Source organism: Trachinotus anak, unplaced genomic scaffold, assembly GCF_046630095.1.
Source record: "Trachinotus anak isolate AG129_WGS33_773 ecotype Australia unplaced genomic scaffold, CSIRO_AGI_Tana_v1 ptg000040l, whole genome shotgun sequence".
In the NCBI taxonomy this organism is placed as follows: domain Eukaryota; kingdom Metazoa; phylum Chordata; class Actinopteri; order Carangiformes; family Carangidae; genus Trachinotus; species Trachinotus anak.
This window is the reverse complement of record NW_027273891.1, coordinates 10371-37500: the sequence shown is the minus strand read 5'-3', so window position 1 is coordinate 37500 and position 27130 is coordinate 10371. Positions and strand designations below refer to the sequence as shown.

The following is a 27130-nucleotide window of genomic DNA, read 5'->3' as shown; positions in this document are numbered from 1 at the left end:
GATGTGTTCACTGTCAGCTGGAACCTTCACTTATTCCCAGTTATCTGTGCTGGTGTTGAACCACATCCCTGTCTGCTGATTGGTTCCTGTGGTTCTCTGTCCTGACCTCATCAGTCAGCTGACTGGTCAGCTGATCACAGGAAACTGCTGGTCAGACAGCAGGTTAAAGCACAGCTTCATCATCTTCATCATCTTCATCAGCTTCATCAGCTTCATCATCTCCATCAGCTTCATCAGCTTCATCATCTTCACATGTTTTTCTCCACTCTGAGTTTTTGTTGTATATAAACACAAAGTTGTTTAAATTCAAATTACACTATAACAAACATGATGATGATGATGATGATAATGATGTTAAACATTAATCAGTGTTAATTAAAGAAGTAAAACTGTCACAGTTTTCAGCTGCTTTACTGAAGTATCACAACAATATAAAAACAGCCAACATCAGACAACAGTATTTCTGTGGTCTGTGTGTGTGTGTCTGTGTGTGTCTGTGTGTCTGTGTGTGTGTGTGTGTGTGTGTGTGTGTCTGTGTGTGTGTGTGTGTGTGTGTGTGTGTGTCGCCTGTCCAGACATCATGTCATCGTTTCAGATGGAGCTGAACTGTCAGCTGACGGCGGTCCCAACATTCACTGCTTCCTGGGAATGATACCCCCCCCCCCCCCCACACCACCACCACCACCACCACTAACTCCCCCATCCCCATCATGCTCCGCCCCCTGCATGTCTCAGACCTCTCCTTCTCCCACAGAATTCAAACAATGCGGAGCACGTCCCTAATGAGACACAACAGTTCCAGTTATGTGAGCAGCAGCTCTGTGTCCTTACATGGAGACACTGAGGACACTCTGTCCTGAAGGTCCAGCAGGGTCCACATCTGTCAACAAAATCACATCTGGATCAGGTTTAACTGGAGATCAAACTAAAGAGGTCTTCAGAGGTTGTGATGGTCCTGGAGCAGAGGGCTGCAGCTGTGGGCTGCAGGTCCTCTCTATGTTTAGCTGCTGCTCTGTTAGAAATGACTGGTATTTCCTGCAGAGGCCGCTGTGTGTGTGTGTGTGTGTGTGGTGGTGGGGGGGGGGTTAATGTGTGCGTGTGTGTGTGTGTGACTGTCTGAGCTCAGCCCATGTGCTGACTAACCTCTGCAGTAATCTGAGCTGTTAAGTGCTGCTGCAAATCAGATTCTCAATAAGGCAAACAGCAGAGTCCATCAGAACCATCAACACCATCAGGACCATCAACACCATCAACACCATCAACACCATCAACACCATCAGGACCATCAAAACCATCAGAACCATCAGAACCATCAGAACCATCACCGCTCCTCCTTCAGTTCCCCCTGATAAACATTGTTCACCTGTTTCATGAATTCATTCACACTGAGTTGGTGACAGGTTTAAAAAAAAAGTCAAACCTCAAGCTAAAGTTTCTCTGGATTACAAGAGCTGAGAGCTGCAGTTCCTCTAATGACCTCTAGAGTCTGGCTCCAGCAGTGAGTCAGTCCCCACAGACTCCCATGTTCAAATGTCTTTACAGCAGAAAGAAACATGTTTACAGCCTGGTACAGAAACTGCTCTGCTCTCTAGAGATCATTTCCTCCTTCATGACAACTGTATGGCTGAATTTATACAACTCACCTGTTTACGTTTTATTGAGGATTAAAGTGATGGAGAATTGGAGGGTGTGGCCTCTTTGAGTGACAGGTGGGTGAGAGTATGTTTGACACAAACCAACATACACCAAAGTCTGCATGTAGCAGTGGGTGTGGTCATTGTGCTGCTGCAGCCTCGTCCTTCTGAATCTGTCTCTTTAGATCATCTTGACCAATGAGAGCAGTTGATAATGATCCAACACTGACAGACATGTTGATTAATGTAATTCAGACGACGTCCCAGAAATACATGGATATGTGGTCTAGAAAATCCAGTTCTGTTGCCATTGTTGTTGTTGTTGTTGTCATCACCACTCCCACAGTGATGGAGTCAAATTATAACTAATAAAGGTTCATTTTATCTCCACATTGTAAAGAGGGTCAGGTTTTTCTCCCAGCATGCAACACCACCACCATCATCATCATCATTATTGTCATCACCATGGTCATGACCCCCCCTCCCCCTGCCCTCCCCCCGCCCCCTCCCACTGCTCTGTTACCTAATGCTGATGACTCAGTCTGCTGTCACTCTGCAAAGGTCACAGTCATACTGTGTGTGTGTGTGTGGTATTGGTTTCATACTGTATGATGTTACACTGAGGCTGAGTTACACACTCAGAGAGGAGGAGTCTGTGGGAGTCACATCAATACAACAGAGAGGAGGAGGAGGAGGAGGAAGATCTGCTGAGAGCACAACCAACACATGGTGGTGAAGGTGAACATTGAGCCACTGAAGGATCTGATGCTGAATCATATGATCACATGATTCAGGATCAGCTGTGGCTTTGAAAACCTGCTGTTGGTTTAACCCTTCAGATGCTGCACCACCTCCACGGTGACGTCATGGAGTCAAGCTGATGGAGCTGAAAGTTTCTCTGCTCGAGTCACATGACCTTTATTCCCTCAGAGGGCGGGTGGGCGGGGTTTCCCCTCTGAAGTTTCTCTCCTTGGTTGACGGTGAGGACGAAGGCGGTGTGAGATCTGCCGCTCTGGTTTTCTGGTTTTCTGGTCTGTAGTTTTCTCACACAGAAACTCTCAGCCCGTCATCATCCTCTGTCCCACTCTGCTGTCATCATGAGAAATCATATTTTCCCAGGGTCCTTCATGGTTGTTTATGACGCTGGTTATTTCTGCTGCTAGGAAAGTGCAGAGTCAGCAGCTTGTTCAGGTGACGTTTGACTTTGTGTATGACAGGTGAACCTGACAGGTGAACCTTCGCAGAGACAGATTAAAACCAAAGACCTGGAATAAATCCTCCAGAAATAAAATCAGCTGAATATTTCCCCGCTGTCCCATCACCAGCAGCTGTGATCAACTGTGATCGACTGTGATCGGCTGTGATTGGCTGTGATTGGTTGCCATCAGCTGTGATTGGCTGTGATCGGCTGTGATTGGCTGTGATTGGTTGCCATCAGCTGTGATTGGCTGTGATCAGCTGTGATCGGCTGTGAACAGTTGCCATCGGCTTTGATCGGCTGTGATCAGCTGTGATCGGCTTTGATCGGTTGCCATTGGCTTTGATTGGCTGTGATCAGCTGTGATCAGCTCCTGTCTGCAGTGAATCATCATGTTCAGACTGTTTCACTGTGATGCTGAAGGAAACTTAAAAACAGGAGGATTCTGAATGAAGTTCTGCAGCCTCTGTTTCTCTGGTTTCTCAGTGGATTTAAAGACACTTTTTAAAGATGTGACTTGTTGGTTGCAGCTTCTTTAATTTTTAAATTTTTAATTTTTTTAATAATTTGTTTTGGTGTTTTCTCTGTTTTATATCACAACATGAATATTTAGGGGGCTTTAGACATTTTTCTATTGTCTGATGTTTTATAGACCAAATGATGAATCGATGCATCACGAAAACAACAATTGGCAGAAGAAAATAATCAGTTTTTGTTTCCAAGTGAAAAAATAATGAATAAATCTTAAATGATTTGAAGAAAACAGATCAGAGCATTTTCTTGACCAAACTGTTCAACTGTCCAATAATGGAACGTGACGACTCACCACAGAGTCATTGGCTGCTGTTTGAAGGTTGTGAGAAAACCTTGGTGCTCTGCTGCAGCGTCTCTCACAGACTGACCTCAGGTCAGATCAGGGTGGAGCTCCTTCAGCTTTCACTGGAAAAGAAGAAGCTGCTGCAGGGAAACAGTCTGTCTTCTTCATGTGACTCTTCTCAGACTCACTTTCCATTTCTCCTTCTGCCTCACCCCTTCTCCCCCTCGCCCCAGGAATGTGTAGAGGGAGGCAACGCTGCACCTCGTCTCAACAAGAACAACAACACAGAAACAGGAAACAGCCCCACTGCTGCTGCCCCTGATGATGATGATGATGATGATGATGATTGCACATGCACAACAAGAGATTTCCTCTGTGCTGTCAGTGACTCTGCAGAGTGAAACCTGGACTCTGATCTGATCTGAGATCAGGGTCTAATGAGCTTTGACGGGAAACTGGAGCAGAGCTGGTGCAACAATAAAACACATGATGTTTGGATTGTGTTTGAATGTTAATTTCTCTAAAGAAACGATCAGCATTATCAGGAGTCATCCTCTGGGAACAATGACATAATTTCATATGAATCTGAGCAGACATCAGACTGACTTCACGGCTCACTGCTGCCAACAGAAAACACAGATGGTAAAATAATGATCCACCGAAGTGCAGAAGAAATGTGCAGCGGCAGAAGAAGAAGAAGAAGAAGAAGCTGAGATGAAGAAACAAATGTGTGAAAGAAAAAAAATGAGATAAAAGTTCATCATAACAGACGATTCCAGTAAGAGCAGAGCAGAGTAGGTCAATAACATGACTCAGCACACACACACACACACACACACACACACACACTGCTGGCCTGCTGCCACACAGATAAACTGCAGTGAGGTCACGTGACAGAAAACAAAACTAAAGCTCACAGTGAAAACAAATCAGATATTAATATTCATGCTTCATCTTCAGGGACAAAAGTGTCAGAAATAAAGAACAAAAAACATAAAACAACAATAGTTAATATTCACCTCACACAGTCTGTGGGTGTTTTCTAAGTCAGAATAACAGATTAACTTTGTAAAACTCTGCAGGAGCCCTTTAAAACATCAGGTACATGTTTTAATTTGACTCCACATTCAATCTGAAAAATGCCTAAAAGTCAAAATGTGGTGAGTCATGTGAAGCTGTGGCGGGAACGAGGCAGAGCAGCTGTTCAGTGGAATTATGGGAGAAGTGATGTTTCATGCTGAGCTGTGAGAAGAGAAAGTGAAGTCAGCACATAGTCTGACTGAACGTGAGGAAAAGAGACAGAGGCTGAGATTTACACAGTGAGGTGGTCAGTGAAGCAGACGGCTGAGTCAGGAGAGACTGGACTGTCTGTCTGTCTGTCTGTCTGACTGTTTCTGTCTGTTTCTGTCTGTGACTCATGTTGATGTCTGGTTTTCTTCACAGCTGATGGATCAGCTGTTTTGTGATGTCACAGCTCCCCCTGGTGGTCAGCTGCAGCTCAACATCTGCAACATCTATTTGAATGTAAAGACAAAAATACAAGAGAACAGGAAACTAAAGACTCAGGAGGAAATCTGACCTCACCTGTTTAACTGTTTAACTGTTTAACTCTGTTAACCGTTAACCAAGCAGCACAAAACCAAAAACCACTCATCACTGATATGAGTTATTATTGTGAAGCGGAGCCCGAAGCTGAAGCTGCTGAGTTTTCAGTGATGTTCAGCTCTGTGTGTGTTTCCGGTACAGGTGAGACAATCAGATCTGACCCAGACAGATACGTTGGCCCATAGTTGGGCCACATGCCGGTTTTTCTTCTGACCCTGACTGTCAGATGTTTCTTCCACATCTGGACCAATTCTGGTGCACACACAGAAATCTCCCGACTGTAGCCACCAGAGGATAACAGCTGGAACCTGCCCAGATGTGGAAGTATATGGGCCAGACTTGGGCCGGGGAACTGGGGAGTAAACTGGATTGTTTGGAGACACAAACACTGTACAGCCTGCAACAATGTGAGACTGGATTTGAAAACACACAATAACAACAATTTCATCTGTGGTTGCAGTGAGAAAATAACAGAGTTTAACTGTGTTAACTTCATCATGTTTTCCACCTGGTTTTCTGTGATCAGCTGTTTACCTCCATCACCCAGTCAACTCATATCCACACAGCAGCAGAGGAGGGAATCTGACCTGTGTGGTGCTGCCGTCTCTCTTCAGCTCCTCCTGCTCTAGTTAATTTGATAAAAACCAGATGCACGTTGGAAAAAAAACTGCACAAAATGTTCAAACATAAAAATGAAATGTGAATGATTTCTCTGTAGATTCACTGTATTTACATATATACATATTTATATGAATCACAGGCCGTGGTTGATATTTCAGTAGACATCTGCTCACTCCTCTCCCTCTTGTCATATATCAAACATTCAGGGACCTGCTTCCTGGTCCGTGATGAGACCTGAGCCCTGGATCCTAACATGGACTCTGAAGGTTCACATTAAAGCTGCTTTAAAAACATCGTGAACAAACTGGATTCACTGGAAACAACGTTCTGCAGAGAGAATACGAGAGAACGACTCAGCACCTGAAGGTTAAGACACAAAAGCTGAGTCATGATCCTGCAGGAAAACACACACACACACACACACACACACACACACTTCCCGGAAACAGCGAGGGGTGGGGGGGTGAGGAGGAGGTGATGCTCGTCTCCTCCCGGCTCTTCCCGGCAGTCAGACCCCTCACGAGATGAAGCGCACCACCAACCTGGAGCGAGCTGATTGGCTGCTGCAGAGTCAGCCAGAGAGCAATTGTGTCAACCAATGAAACGCAGGGAAGAGACGAGATGGGAAAGACAGAGAGATAGTTCCTGTCATCAGTGTCAGAGAAGAGGACAGAGTGTGTGTGTGTGTGTGTGTGTGTGTGTGTTCAGTGTGGGCTCAGTGACTGTGCTCATCAGTCAGGACACCAGATCAAACACAACTCTTATCATCACATAAACACAGATACACCTGCATCGATCTGTCCCATAATACACACACACACACACACACACACACACACACACACACACACACACACACACACACACACACACACACTGAACTCAAACAAATGCAGTCAGCCTCAGTTTGCTGACAGATTGTGCAGCTGTATGAAAACACTGATGTGTCACCTGCTCTGTACAGAGTTTCTCAGCTCTGGAGTTTTTACCGATCGACAATCATCAGCCACCGGAGCCAGAAGATCCTAATTTGGGTGAAGAGACTTCCTGTCAGGAGCTGAGGAGGCAGGAGAACTTGGCGACCTTCATTTCTGAGTGTTATATGTTAACATTAAAATCAGAGGCGTTTAAGAGCTGCAGGAAACACTAACACTGACCCAAAACCAGCAGTTAAAAGAGACCAAAACGCTCAGTTCACAACTACAACTACTGCTTTTCTCACGCAAACAGTTATTTCATCCTGCTGACAAAATAAAACCTAACTAATCTAAACTGACCTTCATCTAAACCTGAAAGTCTTCACCTGAAATGTGATGAGTCACATGATGGAGGCGATGACACCTCTGTCATGTGACTCAGTGACTAAGTGAACAGATTTACATGAGGAACACAACAACACACACGTCTCCACTCTCATTAGAGCAGCTCATCTGGAAACTGCTGCTGAGAGACACACTAATGAGGAGCAGACACACACACACACACACAGCAGAGTTGACCAGCCTCTCAGCAGGTTGGAGTTTACAGGTCCCAGACTGACTCATCTTTCACCAGCGACACTTTTTACCTCTGGAAATATTGTCACCGTTACCATGGAAACGCCCATAAAAGCCAAGAGCTGCTTCGAATTTTTGGACTTTCCCCAGTTTTGGTTTGTGAGTGTTTCTAAAATAAAAAGTAACAGCCAATTATTTTACAGAGCTTCAGGTTCTCAGTGTGTGGAGCAGAAGCCATTGAAGTTCAGTGTCAGTGTTTCCACGGGGGGGGGTAGTGGAACCAAGTTAGCAGGGCCCCAACATGAGGAGAGTCCTCACAAAGCATTAGAACATCGCTTTGTGTGTTTTTAACACTAAGATTAGATGAATCTAACGACCTCTAGAGTCTGGCTCCAGCAGTGAGTCAGTCCCCACAGACTCCCATGTTCAAATGTCTTTACAGCAGAAAGAAACATGTTTACAGCCTGGTACAGAAACTGCTCTGCTCTCTAGAGATCATTTCCTCCTTCATGACGACTGTGCGGCTGAATTTATACAACTCACCTGTTTACATCTTATTAAGGACTAAAGTGATGGAGGATAGAGGGTGTGGCCTCTTTGAGTGACAGGTCGATGTAGTGAGTTTAACCCCACCTCTTTGCTCATTTTTGGATTTCCTAGGAGTTTCCCACAATGCACAAGTCTTTAAATGTTTAATACTGAAACCGATACAAGGTGTCTCACACACACACACACACAGCAGCACTCTCACTTACTGTAAATAACAGCTCAGTACACACACAAGTGCCAAGTTATACACACAAACACACACGTCCTGTACTGTGTGTCCAGTGCTCTGAGTAAACATGCCCCCAGCTTCCTGTAGAGAAGACTATCATCATCTTCATCACTATCACCATCATCTATCTTCATCATCCTCACCACGTCCTCAGAAGCTGTAACTTTTCAAAATAAAAAAGATTCAGTCAAGTGCTGGACCTTTCAGATGCCCCTCACTGCCTTCATCAGTAGAAGACAAACAAACCACAGATGTCATGTTAATCAATCAGTCACTTCATCAAAACCCCTCGTTTACCTTGTGACCCACAACCGGACTTCCCAGTCCAGACAGCAGGGCCAGGATCACAGTGGGTCTGACCACAGGGGGGCAGCAGAGCTCTGTATTATTACAGCACCAGACTCATGACACTTTCTTCGTCAGTAGAAAAATACAGTTCATTAGTTTTGTATGGGTTGTTATACTGTGTTTTATGTTGTGGTGCAGGAACACAGTTATTGTTTCATCACGGTTTCCTTCACATCCCACAGTGACGTGACACAGTGAGCAGTGATCCCACACATCAGCCACCAGGTGGCAGCAGAACAGTTTCCTCAGAGTTTATCTCCAGGTGACGTAACTGTGTCACTGATCAGGATTAATGTGTTTACATCACTGGTTTGACTCCAGTAGGAGAACCATTAAACCAGACTTCAGTTTTAAGATTGATGTTTTGATAAGTTAAAAACTGGATAAAGATGCTCAGATCATTCTGGACCCTGTAGAACATACATGTAGACATGACTCATGATATTTTATTTATTTTCTAACATATGAGTCGTATTCTTCACCTGATTTTTAAAGTAAAACTCTAAAATGTGTTTGGCGTAAGAGTTATGTTCTGACATTTATTTGATGAAGTGTATCTGCATGTTCCTTTTTAAACTAGTTGGGCTCCTGAGCTTCATGATGTCCACTTGGAACACGTGTTAATATTTTGTTCAAGTTTTATGTCATGAGTCATTAATATTTTGTCTGCTGTGAGCTGCCACACTCACTACATATGAACGAGGAATGAGATTCCCTGTGGGTTTTGATACAGGATTTCTGCAGGTCTTAAAAAAAAACTTTAAAAAAAACTTGAAAAAAAAAAGATCATCTTAAAAAACTTTGAATTCATTTCCAGACCTTTTAATAAAGTCTGATATTTCATTGACAAAGGTCTCAAATATTTTATTTTAATCATTTTTCATGCCTGCTGCAGACAGTAACATTAGCTATAACCTTCAGCTGTTAGCAGACAGTTACTTAAACTGTGTCAGCCACTGCCAGTTACAAGCTAACAAACAACATAAACAAATAAAAGATGCTAACAATGCTAATGGTTCTGATCCGTCTGCTAGTCTCTGATTCTGGTCTCAACAGACTCCTCATCTGAGTCTGGGTCTGACTGAGGCTCCAACATGAGGCTGAGTCTCTCTGATGTTTCCTCCTCTAACATCTTCATCCTCTCCGCTCTTTCACCTGGACACCTGGAGCCAGCAGGTGGTGGGTGGGGCCAAGGCCTGATCCAGGTGTCTCAACCAGGAAGTCAGAGTAGATGAGCTTCAGACCAGTTTTTATGTGAAAATGTGTTCGATAAAACATGAAGTCAAGGAAGTTTAATTCTGGCATCACAACATCTCAGACTTGTTTCAGTCTTTTAACCAGGACTCACTGTGACACAGTTGTTGTTGATGTGTTCGTCTCTTTGTGTGACAATGATAATGTTGGTTAGTTGATTTCTGTGTATTAAAAGAGCAGAGGAAGTGTTTCCTGTACAACAGCTGTTTTTATTCAGGTTCTTGATGAGAAAAGTTTCCATTTACAGAACAGATGTGAAGTCACAGAGCATCAGTGGAACTGAACCGACTCAACCAGACTCTTGGCACAGTTCGACCAAATTAACAGCAGGAAACACCATAAAACAACCTTCAGCCGTTTTCAAAAACCTTGATTCAAATGATCCTCTGATCACACACATAGTACACATGCTGGGTTTCAGATTCTGATATCTTTAGACTAATCCTAAAATTTGATTTGATGAAAAAACCTGCAGAAATGAAATAAACAGGTTTAATACGAATGATTTAATTCTCTCCATTTGACATCAGGAGGCTTTAAAACAATCTTTACACTTTAATGAAGGGAGAAGAGATTTACACAAATACAACTGAGCAGTTCAATGAGTTTAAAATAAGGAATTTCCCAGAAAGTTTCTCAGTCACCTGATCCTGCTTCTCTGTGCACACCTGTCCCTCATTACCTCATCAACACACACCTGTCCCTCACTTCCTTGTTAAACCACAGAGGATGTAAACCAGCCCAGTCACTCCTCTGCCTGATTGTCAGGGGTGTGTGGTGGTGACTCTTGTCTGTTAGTGCTCAGCTCAGCTCAGCTCAGCTCAGCTCAGCTCATCTCTCTGTGAACTATGTGATCCTAGAAGTTAAGTTCTGCAGTTGCCAAGTTAACATGTCCTGATGGAGTTGTGGACCTGATGGAGTTGTGGACCTGATTGACCTGTTAAACAGTTGGTTATTAAGGTTAAAAGAAACTGACACTGATGTGCGTGGACGTTTTGTGTGTCTGTCTCCTCTCTCCTCAGCCGGAGTGATGTCATGAGGAGGTGTGGTCAGACACAAAACATGTTGAAAAGCTTTTTACCACCAGGAGGATTAAAAAAGTGCATTAGATGTGATGAGCATGGACAGTAAGAGCAGGTCAGGATCAACGTGCCGTCGACCTGCCTTCAGTTTGTTTGTGCTTCAGTTTTAAGATCACTTATGTTCAGATACTGTACAAAAACTGTCAAGTGGTAGAGAAGCATTTCAAATATACACAGACTGATGCACATTAATGTGTCGTGTTAGTTACAGGAAGAGTCCAACATTTAGTGAAGTGCCTTCACAGCCACAGTCAGATGTTTGAGGTGGATCAGTGCAGGTCCTGGTCTCTCCACCTCTGTTCTTCAGGCTCAGCTGGCTGACTGACTGACTGACTGACTGACTGACTGACTGGCTGCAGAGGGAGCTACATCAGGGTTTAGTCTTCAGCAGCTGCACCTCCTCCCCTCACTGAACCCTGAACCAGCCTAGATCCATCAGAAGAGAATAAAGAACCTTCCAACAGCTCCATCACTGGTTTACATGGAAAAGAGGAAACTGCACTGGGGACCACTCTGCTCACTGATGCTTCCTCCACCCTCCTCCACCTGCATCGAGGACGGAGGAGACAAGGAGAGGGGAGATCAGAGTGAGGATTCACCTCCTCCATCTGAATCACTCTATTGATCCGTCAGATGATGGGACTGTAAGAGGTGTCCAGACTGTAACACACAGTGAAGGAAAAAACACTTTGTGTTTCTCTGTTTCACAAAGTCTTCAGGTTTTATTCAGAGGATTTACAGTCAGCTGTTCTTTCTGCTCCATCACATCTGTTCTGTCTGATTACGACACAAGTCGTGTTGTTGTTTCATCAGTAACATTGTGTGACGCCCTGTAGATGCATGTATGCATGTGTTTTATTCATGTGTTGTGTACCAAAGACATGAAAGTCATTCATATTTTCTGAGTCATGTTTTTTTTTACGTTGGTCCTGACAGATGTTGGTCCTGACAGATGTTGGTCCTGACAGATGTTGGTCCAGTGAGTCTGACGGATGAAAACAGACTGAGCGATCTTGTGGAAATCATTAAAGCCTTTTAAAGTTTCCAGATGTGCCACCATGAGAACATCTGTTTGCACTGCAGCCGGTCAGCTCATCAGACCCCCTGCTGCTGAAACACTCGGCTGTGTGTGTTTGAGGAGGGTGAGGAGGCGTCAGTCTAATGACAGCAGGAAGCGGAGCCGACTCACGTCTTTCAACCACCAAGATTCCTCATAATGGAAACATTATCAGTCTTATTAGATAAAGGAATACTTCACTTATCTATTTATCTTCTTAATGGCTGCATTTCTGATCAATAAGTGGTGAAGAGTCATCAGGACCACCACAGGATGTGGTCCCTGATATCCACGAATGAAAGCAGTGCTCTATCTGCCACCAGGGAGCAGCGACCAATCAGCTGCTCATGCCTGACGTGACGGAGCTGAGCTCAGCCTGCGAGCGTTCCAGACCCTACAGACTCAAACAGGTGAAGCCGGCACCTTCATGAGAACTGACCACAGACAGTTGGCGTGTGTGGGAGAGATGTTCAGCCTGTGTTAAGTCCACTTGACAGTAAATGGCGCTGACACGTGACTGACGTTAACTGCCACCATTTCACTGTCACCTGATGGCGCCGGGTCAGATCACCTGCCTCTGGTTGGTCAGGATCAAACAATAAGGTGCTCGTCCCATCAAACAGACAACAGCTTGTAGCTCAGACTGACGTGAGGATGTTTAACTTTCAGCTGTGACAGTCAGGGGTGGGGGGGTGCAGGGTTGCATCTCCAGACTCAAACCCAAAAAAGCATCAAATTGTCTTTTCAGTATCAGGTCAGTTGAAACTGACGGCAAACAAAATACAACAAAACCACACAGGGTGGAAGCCACAGGAGAGAGAGACTGGCTGAGCAGGTGGCGGACCAGGTGAGCTGCATCTCCATGACAACCGAACCCCACCCATCAGGCTCCTGCAGAGAGAGGCCTGCTCAGAGATGGCTGTTGCAGTTGTTGAGAGAGAGAGAGAGAGAGAGAGAGAGAGAGAGAGAGAGAGAGAGAGAGAGAGAGAGAGACCCGTCTGTCAGGCTGTAAATGATGAAACGAAGCGAAGGTTCAGTTTCAGGTTGATGCTCAGTGTTATGGGTCCAGTCCGAGCTGCAGCTGAGGGCCTCGGGTTTTGGTAGAAAAATGTTTTTTCCTGGTGAACACACGTTTGACTCGTTTAAACAGAGGTTACATTCAGGATTATTCCAACATTCACAATAAAATCAGTGGAGTCCTTTATTACAGTTGGAATGATTGTTAACAGCGGCAGTAGCAACATGTAAAAGACTATTTTGGGGCCACAAACACAACCCAGTTCAGGGCCACAGGGACCTCGGGGCCCTGGTATAGATATTTCCTTTATCAGTCAGATCTCCTTTGTTCCTCTGGGCTTCAGTGTTCAGACAGACAGAGGAGCAGAGCCAGAGAAGAAGAAGACCCATCCCTGCTGAGAGGGAGTCGGGGTGAGATGGGAGGGGGAGTCTCCATGGGGGTCATCAGCAGAGTCCCCCTCCCTCCTCCTGCCTCCTCCTCTGTGGTTTCCACATCTCTACAGCGAGTCCTCTGCCGCCGCCGCCGTTCGCTCTACATGATGCTGCACTTCCCCTTCAGCTTGTCGGCTCGCTTCTGTTTCCCCGACCGTTTGCCGTCGATGCTCAGGCTCATGTCCCTCTTCTTCTCCAGGGCCAGCAGCTCCTGGAACAGTTCCTTCACGTTGGAGTTCATCTTGGCCGATGTCTCCATGAAGGCACACTTCCAGGCAGCGGCCTGACCCTCGCCCTCCTTCGTCTCCACCTCGCGTTGGGCCGTCTCGTCGCTCTTGTTGCCCACAAGCATGATGGGAATGGACTCCACACTGCCCTTGATGGCCAGAACCTGGAGAGAGACGGGATCAAGTCAGTCAGGACTGAGTGTAGGTTTTATCTCCAGGTTGTTACTCCTCAGTAAAACACTGGAGATCCTTCTTCAGTTCAACAGCTGCCAACTGCCACTCAGACTATGAGAAACAACAAAATGTCTCACTGTCTCATTGTGGAGACAACACTCAGCACTGAGGAGCTGCACTGAACCACATTTCTTCTTCAGGTAAACAAGATCAAAAACAGTCACAGCTTCAGTCTCTGACGTTAAAGATCACAAACAACACAGTTATGGATTAAATGTTAACATCCACGTTAATACGCCTGTAAAATGTCTTGTGACTGAGAGAAGCTTGTCCGTGTGTAATCAGCATGATGCAATGTCAGCAGAAGACTAAGAGAAACTGATGTAAATCACTTTGAGGTGCTGCACAGAGAAACTCTCCTCTGCATCTCACCTGTTTCTCTCTTTCAGTGTCACTTTCATTGAGGTTTCTTGTACAACATGTACTGACACAATGACATTTATTCTTGATCTCTGATTTGGATTTCACCTTAAATTTTTACTCAGTAACATTTGCAACAGTCTGACACACTGTAGATGTGAAGGTTTCCTTCACCTGGAGAAAGCCCCGCCCCCACTAACACCTGAAGAAGAAACCAGAGCCATGGTGCTGCAGTGCATCTGTTAGACTGTGATCCTCCGCTCATATCCTAAACTGACGACACTCACCTGTTGGTAGATGGGTTTCAGCTCCTCCAGTGATTGGCGGCTGGTGATGGAATAGACCAGGATGAAGGCGTGGCCTTTGGAGATGGACAGGCGCTGCATGGCGGGAAACTGGTGACTTCCTGTTGTGTCTGTAATCTGCAGTGTGCAGACGCTCTTATCACAGCTGATCACCTACAGGGAGAACAGGCACTGATCAATAATCAACAAGGTGGGAGTTCAGTGACACAGCTTCAACTGTGATGTGTCATTAAAATCCTGTGAATTCAAACTTTCAGATCAGTGAGTGTTATAATAAAACTAGTTTAATAAAAGTCCATGTCCCACCTGTCTGTATGTGTCCTCTACAGTGGGGATGTAGGTGTCTCTAAAGGTGCCTTTAACAAATCGAAGGACCAGCGAGCTCTTCCCCACCCCACCGGCTCCAAACACCACCACCCGGTAGTCGTTACTTTGCTCAGGCATTCTGGGAGTTGAAGTCCACCTGTTAATGTGGATAAATCACCTGTGTGCTGAGGAAGAGACAAGAAGAGGAAGGAGCTGAGTTTTGGGAGAAATGAAACAGAAATCAATGAATGTAAAGTCAAACTCTCTGAAATTCAGGTCGTAACACAAAGAATACAGAAGGATAATGCTGGACACAAGGTGCTGAGAGGAGGGAGAGACAGCTGGACAGGTGGGGCAGGTGTGGGGGCAGACACACAGGTAGGAAACACAAGGTTTCCTGACATGAGACAGGAAGTCCTTTAAAAATCCAAACAGGAAATAACTGAAAAAACTAGAAACAAACAAACATGACCTTAGACAGCAGTCACATGAAACATGAAAGCTGGAGGGCAGCGACAGACAAACGACGTGAATGTAATGAGTCTGAGAGCCATTAGCTGTAATGGGAGAGTCCTTCAGCTGGACGAGCAGCTTCAAGTGCAGATTATCTTCATCACAATGAGCATGAATTACTGTGTGTGTGTGTGTGTGTGTACACCTCTGTTTTTGTGAGGATCACTTTGAGTTATAGAGCTTATGGAGTGACTACATTCTGGCTGGTTTGAGTTAAGACTTGGTCTTAAGGTTCAGGTTAGATTTAGGCTAAAATATTAATCTATTAAAATATTAAGATAAAATAGTTTGTTTAGACTAGTTAACAGTTTATTTAAGGGACAGCTTGGTTAGGACGTGACAGTTAAGTTTAGCAGCAATATCTGGTTATGTTGACTAAAAGTTTACTGCATGGTTCAGTTTAGCTACTTCATCAGTTTAGCAACCAAACAGAGCTGTTGACGGGTTCAGATTAGCAGCGGTTCAGTGCAGCAGCCAGTTCTGTTGAGGTTGGCTAACAGAGCAGGTTAGTGACATTTTATAGTTAGTGGTTCAGTGGCAGCTAAAACAGTTTAGGTCAAGTTAACTAATAGCAGCTGAAACAGGTTCTGGTTAGATAACAGGTCATTGGTCCCAGTTAGATGGTCCAGTTTAGCAGCTTTAACATTTGCTACTTCTTGGTTTTCATTGGCAAACAGTGCAATTTTACAAATAAGACAGTTTGATCCAGTTTGCAGCCACAAAAATCTGATTGATTTAACTGTTCATTTTGGTAACGTTTTGGTTCAGATTAGCGAGTGGTTCAGGGTAACAGTTAAAACAGTCTGGTTGAGGTTCAGTAACTTTATGTTAGCTAACAGTTCAAAGTAGGAATCATTACGTTGAAAACAGGTGCTACAGTTTAGCAGTGAAAACACTTTGTTATGATTAGCTCGTTCATTAGCAGGTTCATTTAACTAAAACACTTCAAACTAACTTTAACTTCAAACCGTTCATTTTTGCTACTTTTTGGTTTATGTTAGCAAACAGTTGGCTACAACTGAAACATTAATTAGGTTCAAATAACAGCCAAACTAATATGGTTATGAGTTCATTTTAGTAACTTTTTTGTTAAGTCAGCCAAGGGTTTATAACATCTAAAACAGTCTGGTTGATCTTAGTTAACATGTTGAGTAGTTTGATTCAAGATAGATGATAAGTTTAGCTGCTAGGACACATTTTTATAGGTTAGCTAACATTTTTGTACTTAAGAATAAAGCAGATAAAACAATCTTCTTTTGTTTAGCAACCACAACAATCTGGTTAAGGATAGCTAACTTATGTGACTGACTTTTGAGTTCAAGTTAGTGGTTAGCTAACAGTTCATGGTTAACAGCTGAAACCGTTTGGTTAAGGTTCATTTCAGCTGCTTGGCTGAGGGAAGCTAACGGTTCAGTTTAGCAGTAACATTCATGTCACATTGTTCAAACTGTGATTTCAAGCATCTGAGCAGGGAAAACTAATAATCTGAGTCTAATGTTCATTACAATAATTAATTTGAGGTATTGGAAAATTGTGTAACAATCAATGAAACCTTCCCATTTGTCTATTGTCATGATTGGAGAATTGAAACTGGACTGAAACATATTTACCTGCTTTAATGATGCAATATTTGATCCTGTGTTGTGTCTGAAATCAGATGTTTTCTTTACACTTTGTGATGAATAAATTCAGCAGTTTGTGTTTGTGTTGCAGCTCTGTGACATTTAAATCTTCACTGACTGAAACACGTGGACGCTGCATCTGATGAGAGCCTCGTCCTCTCTCAACTCTCTGAGTGTATTCACAGATAATGTGACGAGTGGGAATGAATTAAAACCATGGAGCGATGCCTCGGGGAGTTTCCCAGCATGCAGAGCTGTATTCCCCATCGATTAGAGCTCTGCATCTCATTAAAGAGGAGAGCCGATGAAAACCAGAGAAGAGGAAACACTGCTGAGGAGTTTCAGAGAAGAAAAACTGTTTATCTGCCCTGACAGTGACATTTATACACACACACTCTGATTTACAATAATTTACCAAACTTCTCAAATATAAAAGATTTCTCATCATTTACTGTTCAACAAGCTTTTAGTCTAAAATACTGGAGACACCTTAAAAGCATCACTCATCTTTGTGATGAATTTATCAAGACTCTGCTTCTGATTTAAAATGGTTGAACAAAGCAAAACAGGGACAATAAAAATATAAACTAGAGAAAACTAAAGATCGGATCAGAACCTGTTTGAACCTGGTTCTGTCCTAATAAAACTGTTTGTAAAAATATTTAGTACAATTAAATATTTTCCTAATATAAAAAATCAGGCATGTTCATGTCCATACCCATGCTCCATGTTGCTGATGTAGAGGTGACATTTTGGTGAGCAGGAAAATGCAGTGACATTGTTAAATTCTTCTTGCTAATGTTTGAATTACTGTGAAAAACAATAATCTGTGTTGTTTTTTCATATTTTTATAATAAATATTGAGATGATAATGGTCCAAAATGATGTGAAAATGCACAGATTGTAGTCATCAAGTATCATCAGGCAGCTTCATTCTGTGTTTACTTTCAGTCAGACTCAGTGTTTGAAATGCTTCATGTAAAAATCTGATTTATTTGGAAAGTTGTAGGAGGCTTGTGAGTCTTCATTTCCCCAAATCTCTACATTGGAGGTGGTGAATGCAGAGTCAGCACAACCCACAGAACAGCCACAATACACCAGGCTGAAAATTAAGAGTTAAACTACAGGAGAAACAGAGTCTCTCAGGTCTGAGCTCAGATCAGCTGCTGGAGCTGAACGTCTCTGTCAGAGCAGCTTCTCCTGACCGACGTCACTGCTCCTTATCACAACCACAAATTTAGACCAGTGACTAATCAGCAGCTCGTTAATCAATCTGTACAAACAGGAACACAAACACTCACAAACACTCACACACACACACACACACACACACACACACACACACAGACACATACACACATACACACACAGAGTACATCCAGGTGCTCCCATGGTTACATCCAGAAAAACACAATGGATGCTACTGGGTGACTTGTGTGTGCGTGTGTGTGTCGGTGTCGGTGTATGTGTGTCTGATTGCCGTGGTGACGGTGACAGATACAGACAGCAGAGATTTATACGCTCAGAGAGGAGTGCAAACATGTCATCATCAGCAGGGCCGTTGTCATGGTTACCCGCCTGCCCACATCAAGTGACGTCACTTCCTGTGCGGAGGCAGGCAGCAGGGAAAACACCACCGACTGAACAACAGCTTTAGAAAGACAGAAAAAAATCTGCTCTGATCACAGACACACGAACAAAAATAAGCTCGGAGTGAAAGACGTCTCCTCACACAGACTGAACCTCGGCTCCGTGAGATGATGCTGGATCAGAGGAGCCTCCCTCAGTCTGACCGGGGCGATGAAACAGTTAATCAGCTTCAGCCTGTAGGTTTATTAACAAAAACACAGGGTGAAGCTCACAGTGAGCTGGATGGATCAGTGTTACTTTTTTTTGATGGCGTGTCTGTAGCTGTTCTGCCGAAAGTCTGTCGACCCGTCTTCTCGTCAAGTGAGACACTGTCACCATCAGAAATTATTTCTCTAACTCAGAATTACAAGTCGGGGGCTGACATGAACAGTTTGTCCCACTGAGATGTTTGTAATCACGTTTTATATCTCCACACAGTCTAAAGATTTTTAAAGCTCCATCCAGTCTAAAGGCAGATGTCCATGTGTTTGTGATTATAAAGCAGGTCTAGGTTCTATATTAATACTGTGAAAGTATCAAAGCCTCAGTCCACAGAGAAATGCACACAGCCTGTATTCAGAAACTGAGCCTTAAAACCAGCCGTCAGGACTTCTGGAACTTTGTGATGTCACAACAACACACCACCCTCAGCCACGCCCCAAGCCCCGCCCATCCAACCTGGCAGGATTTGGTATTTACCTGAACTCTGCTGTATTTTTTAGGTCATGTTGCTCGAGCTCCAGAGAGAAGCCTGAGAGAGGAGTAATGAAAAAACGGGACCTTTAGAAAATGTGGCCGCAGCATTAGCTCAAAGCTCGACTGTGTCTCTATTCAGACTTTAGTCTGTGTGCAGAAACACAGCCCTCACAGTCCTGTGAATAAGACCACTGCACTGACTCAGTGGGAGGACCAACAAAGACGCTGCAGCAACAAAAGGCAGAAAAAAATGCCCTGAAGAAAGTTGACCCCAGCTCAACTTTCAGAGCAACACAACCTCGTCTTGTGAGGCGCTGAGTTGTTCAGTCCCATAGGTTTAAACACGTCGCTGCTGCAGGTGGAGGGATTCTACTGCTTCTACTGTTTTACCTGGTGATGGAGGAGATGGAGGCAGGTGGAGTCAGTGGTGTGGTAACACACTAACAGGAAACACAAGTTCCTGTAAGTTGTGTAATATTCCTTCAGTCAAAAATCTGAATATGACAACTTCACAACATCAGATGGATGGATGCTATCGGGACACGTGTGTGTGTGTGTGTGTGTGTGTGTGTGTGTGTGTCACAGTAACAACAAGCTGCTGCAGTTTTCACTTCAACCCCTCACATTATATCACAAATACAAACATTATAAAAGCTGCACAAACAGTAAAGAGGATCTCCTGACTTATATTTATCTTATAGAATCATTTATTCGTGTTTTAACTCGTTGTATTCTCTCTCATAGATTTTATTTGTCTTTCTCTTTTATCTGTTTTATCTCATTTTATTCTACTTCACTTATTTATTTACTTATTTGCTACTGTTTCACTGTGTCTTATTATCATCTGTCTCCCACCTGTATGACAGGTAAATCAGGTCTGACTGATGTGGTCCTGTCAGGAGCAGTGGGAGGACTGGTTGTACATTAGCAGCAGTAATAACACTACATACGTGCTCTGTCGTCCAGGCCTCTGCAGACTGAGACCTGCAGGCTGTCAGGACCAGACGTGGCCCTCCAGGCTGCTTCTGGCAGCCACAACATTTTATGAAAGTCCTTTCATCCAAGTGTCTTAAATCAAACTGGTGTAATTTAACATGAGCAACAAATCTTGCTCCACAACAATTTGTTTCATGTTTTAGTGTTTTATGGTTTGTTTCAGAGAATTTATTTATTTTCACTGTTATCTATCTACACAGTAACTACACAGTAACCACACAGTAAATACACCTAACTACACAGTAACCACACAGTAAATACACCTAACTACACAGTAATTACACAGTAACTACACAGTAAATACACCTAACTACACAGTAACCACACAGTAAATATACCTAACTACACAGTAACTACACAGTAACCAACCAGTAAATACACCTAACTACACAGTAACCACACAGTAAATACACCTAACTACACAGTAAATACACAGTAACTACACAGTAACTACACCTACCTACACAGTAACTACACAGTAACTACACAGTAAAGACACCTAACTACACAGTAACTACACAGTAAATACACGTAACCACACAGTAAATACACAGTAAATACACCTAACTACACAGTAACTACACAGTAACTACACAGTAAATACACGTAACCACACAGTAAATACACAGTAAATACACCTAACTACACAGTAACTACACAGTAACTACACAGTAACTGCACGTAACTACACAGTAACTACACAATAAATACACGTAACTACACAGTAACTACACAGTAAATACAATTAACTACACAGTAAACACACCTAACTACACAGTAACTACACAGTAACTACACGTAACTACACAGTAACTACACAATAAATACACAGTAACTACACAGTAACTACACAGTAAATACAATTAACTACACAGTAAATACAATTAACTACACAGTAAATACACAGTAACTACACAGTAAATACAATTAACTACACAGTAACTACACAGTAACCAAACAGAGCTCGGCAATTCAAGAGTGTCAGACCCGACCAACAGTCCTGTGACCTGAACAACAGACGTACAGGTACAACCCACAGCAGTGTCTCCTCTCCTGCCCCTCTGGGGGCAGGTGCGCCATACATCGGTTGTCATGGTTACAATAATAAACACACAGACTGTACTGAGAGTAGTGTACTTACCTTCATCGCCATGGTTACTATAACAACAGTCATGTCTTGGTCAGGTTTAGGTAAAGATGGTGATTTGGGTTAAAATAAGTTCTTCCTCAACATCAGATGATCTTTGTTGTCATGGTTACAATAATAACAACAAACAGTGATGGATAATAGAAACAACATAAACTGCTCCTGTCACATGGGAATCGAACACCGCTCTCCTGGGTCATATTCATCCATCCACCCCAACCTCCTCCTGATGTGGACTTTGTCGCTCTATAAACTACGTCACCGCTTTTCCCTTTGCTCCTGTCATCATCACTACGACCACTAGATGTCGCCTAGCAACAAAACCTGACTATGGGTCATAGTGACCCGCTGACAGACGACCTCTGACCTCGTTTGTTACAGGACAGACGGTATCATGACATTTAGAACCTCTCACCAACTTCATCTCATGTGGGTTAATTCAGTGAATACTTTTCTCCAACGTTGTGTTCACTCTTCAAAAAGACACAACCTGGTGTTCATCTGACGTTACTCCACCTTCGCTCAGAGTGAAGCTGGTGATCTGCACAAACACTGAGCCTCCACCCGAGCAGCAGCTACACACACAGACTCACTCCTGTACGACACTAATACTATGATATTACTATAATATTTATGTATTTTACTATAGAAGTCACCATAAAAAAGTTGACTGTGTATTTTGTCATAAAATGTAGCTGTGATTTCTATCTGTATTTTGTATAATGCTGCTATAATATTGTTATAATAACTGATTTTACTAATATTCCTATGATGTGTGGCTGTGGATGAACTTAATGCTACAACACTAACCAGACTATATGTCATGAAGCCATTAGAATTAACTGAATTATTCTGATAATCCCATAATATTCCTGTGATAACTCTGCTGATGATGATGATATCTGACGGCAGTGACAGACTGTCGTGCTCTCTGGCGTCACGACACAAAACATATTTATACAACACACACACACACACACACACACACACACACACACGACCTGCTGCTTTGTTCTCGTTTCAATCAGCTGCAGCTCCAGACTCTCATTATCTCCTCACATCATGTTTAATCATTCTGACTCCGCTCTGTAGTAAAGAGGGTCGGGGCGCGCACACACACACACACACACACACACACACACACACACACACACACGCACGCACGCACACACACACACACACACACACTCTCACACACACACGCACACACACACACACACACACACTCTCTCTCACACACACACACACACACACACACACTCTCTCTCTCTCACACACACACACACACACACACACACACACACACACACACACTCCCTCTCTCTCACATACACACACACACACACTCTCACACACACACACTCTCTCTCTCTCACACACACACACACACACACACACACACACACACACACACTCCCTCTCTCTCACACACACACACACACACACACACACACACACACACACATACACACACACACACACACACTCCCTCTCTCTCACATACACACACACACACACTCTCACACACACTCCCTCTCTCTCTCACACACACACACACACACACACACACACACACACACACACACACACACACACACACACTCCCTCTCTCTCACATACACACACACACACACTCTCACACACACACACTCTCTCTCTCACACACACACACTCTCACACACACACAGTGGTGAAAATAGAGCCCCCGGTAACTCGGAGCCGGTCGGAGGGATCGGGCCGGCTGTGGAGCTCTGCGGCCGGGCTGCCTCAGCCCTCTGGGCGCTGCCGGTGTGTGTTTGCCGGTGTGAGTGTGGGAGAGGTGCCGGACTCACCGTGTCTCCGCGGAGCCTCAGTCTGCGTGCGGGGTTTGTCTACTCCCGGGCGGCTCTGAGCATCCTGAACCCTCCGCTCTCTGACTCACATCATCATCATCATCATCATCAGACCTGCTGCTATTCAGCACACATCAGCCCTCCTCTTCCTCCTCCTCCTTCTATCACCATCACCTCCCTCCGACAAAAACAAGAAACAAGGCTTCCGCTCACAATTTTAGGTTGATTTTCAGAATAAAAGCATCGTCTCCGTAAAGCCGCAGTATTCAAACACTGATACAACCTTCATTTCCAGTGTGAATCCAAACACCCGCAACAATCATCCTGACAGAATAATCACATCAATAAAACATGAAAAAGACCCCAAAGTCCGCCGTGTAGGACCAGGTTTGGTTGTAATGGTTTTTGATCTTAGGTGATCAGTAGGGTAAAATAACAGTCAGTCAATTAAATAAGTAATAATCAGCTGTTTGCACTTTTATTTTGAAGGTTGCAATTGCCAACAGGAAGTCTTTTTCAGGTTCCACACTGTTATCTCAGCACCCTCCTCCTCCAAAGTAAAAATACATTTTCCCTCCACACCTTCACCTCCATCAGCGTCACTCAGATACGTCATGAAAAGAAAAAATAGACTACTGTTGAAGAATATAATAAAACCCGGAACATAAATCTCAGACACACATATTACCATGATACCAGGTTTAAAAACATATTTAAATTTACAAATATAAAGAAGAAATAATATTGTTTATAAATTTGTTTCCCATTTTCTCATTTGAAATAAAAATATTCGACATATTCCATGAGGTTATCGTCTGTTTGTTTGTTCAGGTTACATTATTTTGTTGTTTTTAATTTTGCTTTAGTTCCTGATCCACTTTGAATTAGATGATTTTACATCTCATTAGATCCGTCACTTATAAAACCATCAGAAAACAGAAGGGACAACAGATCATTTAATAATGATTAATAATAATTTAATTAATTTTAAACATGTCCATCTTCACATTCTGGGAAAATGGTCCTAGACTTTTGGACCCTACTGAATATAATATCAACATGTATTGACAGGCTTTGCTATGGAGATATATATATATACATTATATATGTCTATGATAAGGTGCAGTGATTAGCGCTGTCGTCTCACAGTAAGAAGCTTCTGACTTCTGGTCTGTGTGATGTTCTCCTCATGTCTTTGTGGGTTCTCTCCGGACACTCCGGCTTCCTCCCTCAGTCCAAAGACATGACCACTGGGTTAGTTGGTGACTGTAAATTGTGAGTGTGAATGGTTGTTTGTCTCTACATGTCAGCCAGGGACAGCCTGGTGTCCTGTCCAGGCTGTACCCCTCCCTCCCCATGTCAGCTGGGTGTGGGCTCAGTTATTTTATATATTGTGAACAAACGTGTAACATGTCCATCTTTCTTTTTCATTTATTTTATGATTTTCACCTGTTCAAAGGTTTGACAGGTTTACATCCAGGCGTCTGTCTGCTGCTGGATGTGTCTGTAAATCTAAAATACATCCTAGAGAAGTCATGAAGCTGCAGCACTGAACTCAGACCTGTGGCCCCCCCTGGTGGAGAGGTTTGGAGCATACACTGTCAGTGTGCAGACTGGGATCTGTATTTGTGAGAACTGTGGATTTTACATTGGAGGCTCAGTGTGAATGGGGGGGGGGGGGGGGGGGGGGGGGGGGGGCACAGGACCACACAGACTCTACTGCATGTACAGGTTTAGTGGATTCACTGAGACTGAGACCGACCCACCAGCAGGACGGTACCAGGGGACCAGGACCATGTGGAGATTTGACAGAGAGAGTGAGAGAGAGAGAGAGAGAGAGAGAGTGAGAGAGAGAGAGAGAGAGAGAGAGAGTGAGAGACTTTTTTTTTTGACTTTTAGAAAACACTTTATTACTAACACATCATCAATTTCATCAAAAACCAGTCAGACATAAAACTCTAATTAAGATAGCTGGTGAATGTGAGCTCTCCCCGACCAGAAACTCTGCACAGAGCTTGGTCACATCCCCACTGCTCCTTGAAGACGTCCATGTTCCCCGTGGCCTTGCGGAAGCAGAACTCCAGCCTCAGTCTGGCTTTAACGCTCTGCCTCCACAAGGCCACAACATCACACGTGGGTCCATCCTGCAGTTTGTCCCTGCATGTCAGGTAGACCGCCAATTTGGCTTCTCCTAATAAAAAATTAAGAAGTTGGCACTTTGCTTTTTTTTCTTTAGTGTATGTGACTCCACCAATAAAAACAGAGGCAGAGAACACAACATTAAAAAGGTTAAAAACCCCAGTTAAAACACTGAACAGCTCAGTGAGTCTCCTGCACTCGGTAAAAACATGAAAGATGGTTTCGGACAGACTGAAGAACGGACACTCATTCACAACACTGCTGTTAAAAACAGATAAAAAAGCGTTAGTGGCAATAGCACCATGTAAAATCCTCCACTGAAGGTCTCCAGTCCGTTTCTTTAGTGGAGGCTTGTAGAGAGTCCTCCACTGTGGACTCTGTCCCCCCAGTCTGTCCGTCCACACGGTGGCTGCCCTGTTGAACAGGCCCTTTGTGTTGGTTGCCTTCACGGTGTTCCTGTATATTGTCTGTTTGTCTGCACTGTGAAGGCTCAGTTTCTTCTGGTTCCAGACTTTTAAGAGAGGGCCACCGGGCTCCTCGGACCCAGGGCTCAGATGGAGATCAGGGAAGGCGTCCGTGGGGTCGGGCTCAGCTCCTCCTCTGCTGTGGCGTAGGAGGAGGCTCCTCTCCTTCACTGAGAGCTTCTGTCTCCAGAGCTCCAGGCCTCTCCTCACCAGCCGGACAGAGTGCACCCCCAGCACAGAGCTCACAGCCTGGGCATCAGTGAGCGCCGGCCCCGCCGCATCCACCAGCTGTTTTAGGATGACGGTCTTAGTCCGGCACAGCGCCCCCATCAGCCCAGGCATGGTGTTGCTACAGACGTCTAGTCTGCCACAGCAGATCAGAGGTTCCTTCAACAACCAGTGCAGAGAGTCAGACCCTTTGAAGTTTTTCCAATTAAAAAGAGCACAGGATTTAAAAACACCCTGATAAAACGGAGGCAACCCACTTAACTTAAAACATTTAAAATCAGTTAGAAACAGAGCAGCATCCAGCCCCAGACTGTTCACACGCCTGAATATGCAGCTGGCCACATCCCTCCACACTAAGTCAGACGGCCCTGTCAGATACCTCTGAACAAACTGTATCCTAAAGGTGGCCGTTCTACTGGCCAGGTGGACCAGGCCCTGCCCCCCCTCCTCTCTGGATAAAAACAGAACTGACTGTGGCACCCAATGAAAACGGTCCCAGAAAAAATTAACCATTTTAGCCTGGATCTGGGCCAACAGACCTGACGGCGGATCCAGACAGGCCAGTCGGTGCCACAGCAGAGAAGCTACAAGATTGTTTAAAACCAGCACTCTTCCTCTGTAAGACATTTGAGGGTGAAGCCATCTCCATCTTGACAGCTTACCTTCTACTTTTTCAGCTATGCTGTCCCAATTTTTCTTCACCATTTTTTCATTTCCCACATAGATACCGAGGTACTTAAGGCCATCTCTCTTCCAGGTCAGGCTTTGAGGGAGAACCAGGAGGCCCTCACGCCACTCACTGACAGCAAGGGCCTCACTCTTCCCCCAGTTCACCCTCGCAGCCGACACAACAGAGAACCTGTTAGTAATGTGGGCTACTGTGTCGACATCACACTGATCTTTTATAAAAACAACGACGTCATCTGCATAAGCAGATAAAACCACATTACTATTAAAACCAGGTAAAAACAGGCCTTGAACACTCGAGCGTATTTTGTTGAGGAGGGGTTCCAGGGAGAGCGCATAGAGCATCCCAGACAGAGCGCAGCCCTGCCGGACGCCTCTATGCGCTCTAAAAGGAGCACACAAGCTG

At 44.2% G+C, this 27130-nt stretch overlaps 1 protein-coding gene and 1 long non-coding RNA gene across 5 annotated transcripts in view; one reads left to right on the top strand and one right to left on the bottom strand.

Annotated features, from left to right (window-relative positions):
* The window catches only part of LOC139615061 (uncharacterized), a 1469-nt gene extending 1082 nt beyond the window's left edge, over positions 1-387 (top strand). Inside the window, exon 3 of the long non-coding RNA XR_011687210.1 lies at positions 1-387. This exon is cut by the window's left edge and continues 253 nt beyond it. This is a non-coding gene — a long non-coding RNA (uncharacterized lncRNA).
* Positions 388-9939: 9552 nt separating this feature from the next.
* On the bottom strand, positions 9940-23393 carry LOC139615056 (GTP-binding protein Di-Ras1-like). Of its 4 annotated transcripts, none has more exons than XM_071472867.1 (5): positions 23207-23393; positions 14772-14949; positions 14448-14618; positions 11768-13730; positions 9940-11734 (listed from the first exon to the last, which is right to left on the bottom strand). In XM_071472867.1, the coding sequence occupies exons 2-4, from the start codon at positions 14907-14909 to the stop codon at positions 13440-13442; spliced, it is 600 nt and encodes a 199-aa protein (XP_071328968.1). In that variant the 5' UTR covers positions 14910-14949; positions 23207-23393; the 3' UTR covers positions 9940-11734; positions 11768-13439. The 4 variants fall into 4 exon arrangements, with proteins under 4 accessions (XP_071328968.1, XP_071328969.1, XP_071328966.1 ...); XM_071472868.1 differs by having other exon boundaries at positions 9940-12655; positions 12811-13730; XM_071472865.1 differs by having other exon boundaries at positions 14772-14956; positions 23207-23392.
* Positions 23394-27130: the final 3737 nt, after the last annotated feature.